General features: G+C 32.6%; 1 protein-coding gene across 1 annotated transcript in view; it reads right to left on the bottom strand.

Annotated features, from left to right (window-relative positions):
* Positions 1–355: 355 nt before the first annotated feature.
* The window catches only part of LOC122245895 (regucalcin), a 7284-nt gene continuing 5139 nt past the window's right edge, over positions 356–2500 (bottom strand). The window contains exons 4-5 of the mRNA XM_086553317.1: positions 1896–2011; positions 356–646 (exon numbers count right to left, since the gene is read on the bottom strand). Coding sequence (XP_086409443.1) covers positions 380–646; positions 1896–2011 — 383 coding nt within the window. The 3' untranslated portion in view covers positions 356–379. The remainder of the gene's footprint in view (positions 647–1895; positions 2012–2500) is intronic.

The raw sequence follows: 2500 nt of genomic DNA, 5'->3' as shown, positions 1-2500 counted from the left end.
GGAGTGGAGGAGGAAGTGTTTGGATGGAGAGAGGAGGAGAGGAGTGAGGTGTGTGAGGGAGAGTGAGAGGAAGGAGGAGAGAGTGATGAGGAGAGAGGGAGGGAGGGAGGGAGGGGGAGGAGAGGGAGAGGGTGAGGGAGTGAGAGATGAAGACGAGGAGGAGAGAGAAAATTACCTTCATGGATGATTTCCTGCATCATATTCTTATCCCTCTTCTAGATCTATCAACATAACCTAAATCCTACTTACAAAAATAACATATCCTCTCAGTAATATAACACCAATCAAACTCAATCCTTACTTCAATCAACCATTGATTTCACGTAACACTTCGGCTAACAAAAAAACAAAGATAAAACCTCAAGCATTTTAATATCTCCTATTTGGCCAATTTGTCTCTCAGCATCTCCAAATCGGCCTTAAAATTGATCGGAGGAACGCCCCTCACACCAAGACCCGTGATGGCAAATGTTCCTCCTTCGGCAGGTTCGGCAGCCAGTTGTTCTTCCGTCAGGCCGATCTTCGAGGACGTGACGAAGAGGGTGCTGTAGTCGGGTCCTCCCCCCCAGCAGACGGAGGTGATGTTGTGGGCGGGCAGCTCGACCGTGCGAAGGATTTTGCCGGCGGTCGGGTCGATGCAGATCACCTGTTCAGGAAGGGTTGGGGGTGGTGATGAGAAGGTATGTGTAGGTATGTATCTGTCTCTATATATATGTGGATATGTATATTATATATATACTTGTATTAATTTATATATATACTCATTTATGTATATGTATTTATATACATACAAACTGTAGATATATATATATATATATATATATATTATATATATTATTATATTATATTATTAAGAATAATTATAATAGAATATTATCTATAATAATATATATATAAAAACACGTTTATATAAAAATATATGACTATAGACAATGTGTATACTAATATTCAATTCCATATATACTAAAACATGGCTGTCATTTATATATATATATATATAATTGATTATATTACATATAAATAGACAGATAACATATAAATATATAAAAATATATATATCATATATATATATAATATAAATAAATATAGATATATAATATATATATAATACATATATGAATAACATATAAATAATATAGAAATACATATAAAATCTATAAATATATCTATATCCATATATAATATATATATAATTATTTTTGAGATTCATTTACCCAAACAAAAATTTTCGTCATCTCTCTCTCTCTCCACTCTCTCCTTTCTTTTCCATCTTTTTTCCTTCTTTTTCCACTTTTTCTGTCTTTCCTCTCTTTCACTCTTCTTTCTCTCCTCTCTACTCTCCCTCTCTCTCCACTCCTCATCTCTCTCTCTATATATATATATATATATATAAATATAATATATATATAGACTATAATATATATATATATTCTATACGAGTAGTGAGGGTGATTCTTTGTTGAAGATATAGATATATATATTATATATAGTATAGTATAGATTGTTAAGAGTGTGTATAGCTATGCATAGTTTACAAAATACTCAAGTCTGTCCCGATGCGATTACAACTTTACTATCATCATTATCACAATTATCATCACATTATCAACAGTACCGTTATTTGTATTTTAAATGTAAACCATCAGAAACCATCACCAAACAACCACCAAGCCACCCTCAATCACCACGACCTAACACCGTCCACTTGTTAACCAATACCATCTATTCACCCACACCACCACCACCATCAACCACCCACCCTCAATCACCACCACCACCATCAACCACCCACCCTCAATCACCACCACCACCATCAACCACCCACCCTCAATCACCACCACCACCATCAACCACCAACCATCAATCACCACCATCCTATCCTCATTAATCATTACCTTTTTGCCATAGAAGTTTGCAACCCAGAGATTGCCTTTCTCGTCAATGCACATTCCATCGGGAATGTCCTTCTGCAACCCCGCCGCCTTGTAGTCGATCACTTTTCGTCGGTTGGCTGAGAGAGAGAGAGAAGAAAAAAATAAGGATTGTTTTGTATATTTTTATTTTATTTTTTTTTTTTTTATGATTTGTATTGGGTGATTGTGTTTAGTATTTATTATTATTATTTAGTATTTATCATTTATTATTATTTAGTATTTAGTTATTATTATCATTTATTATTTATTATTTAGTATTTAGTATTATTTAGTATTTATCATTTATCATTATTTAGTATGTATTATTTATCATTGTTTAGTATTTAGTATTTATTTATTATTAACAATTATTTTGTATTTAGTATCACAGTTCATATCACTGATTTTTTTTTTCTTTCTTTTTTAATTGGGCATGTTTAGACTAAGATATTCGCAATTATTATAATTTGCATTGATATATATTGTTTTCAGATTTGCCAAATTTAGTCCAAACTCTTTCACTATTGCTAATTTAGACTATGATCTATTGCTATGATTGGAATCATGACTATTTTCTTATTATTAAT

The sequence above is a fragment of the Penaeus japonicus genome, unplaced genomic scaffold, assembly GCF_977035675.1.
Source record: "Penaeus japonicus unplaced genomic scaffold, GWHDUDI00000001_assembly GWHDUDI00000028, whole genome shotgun sequence".
Taxonomy (NCBI): Eukaryota; Metazoa; Arthropoda; class Malacostraca; order Decapoda; family Penaeidae; genus Penaeus; species Penaeus japonicus.
This window is presented reverse-complemented; position numbering and strand designations above follow the sequence as displayed.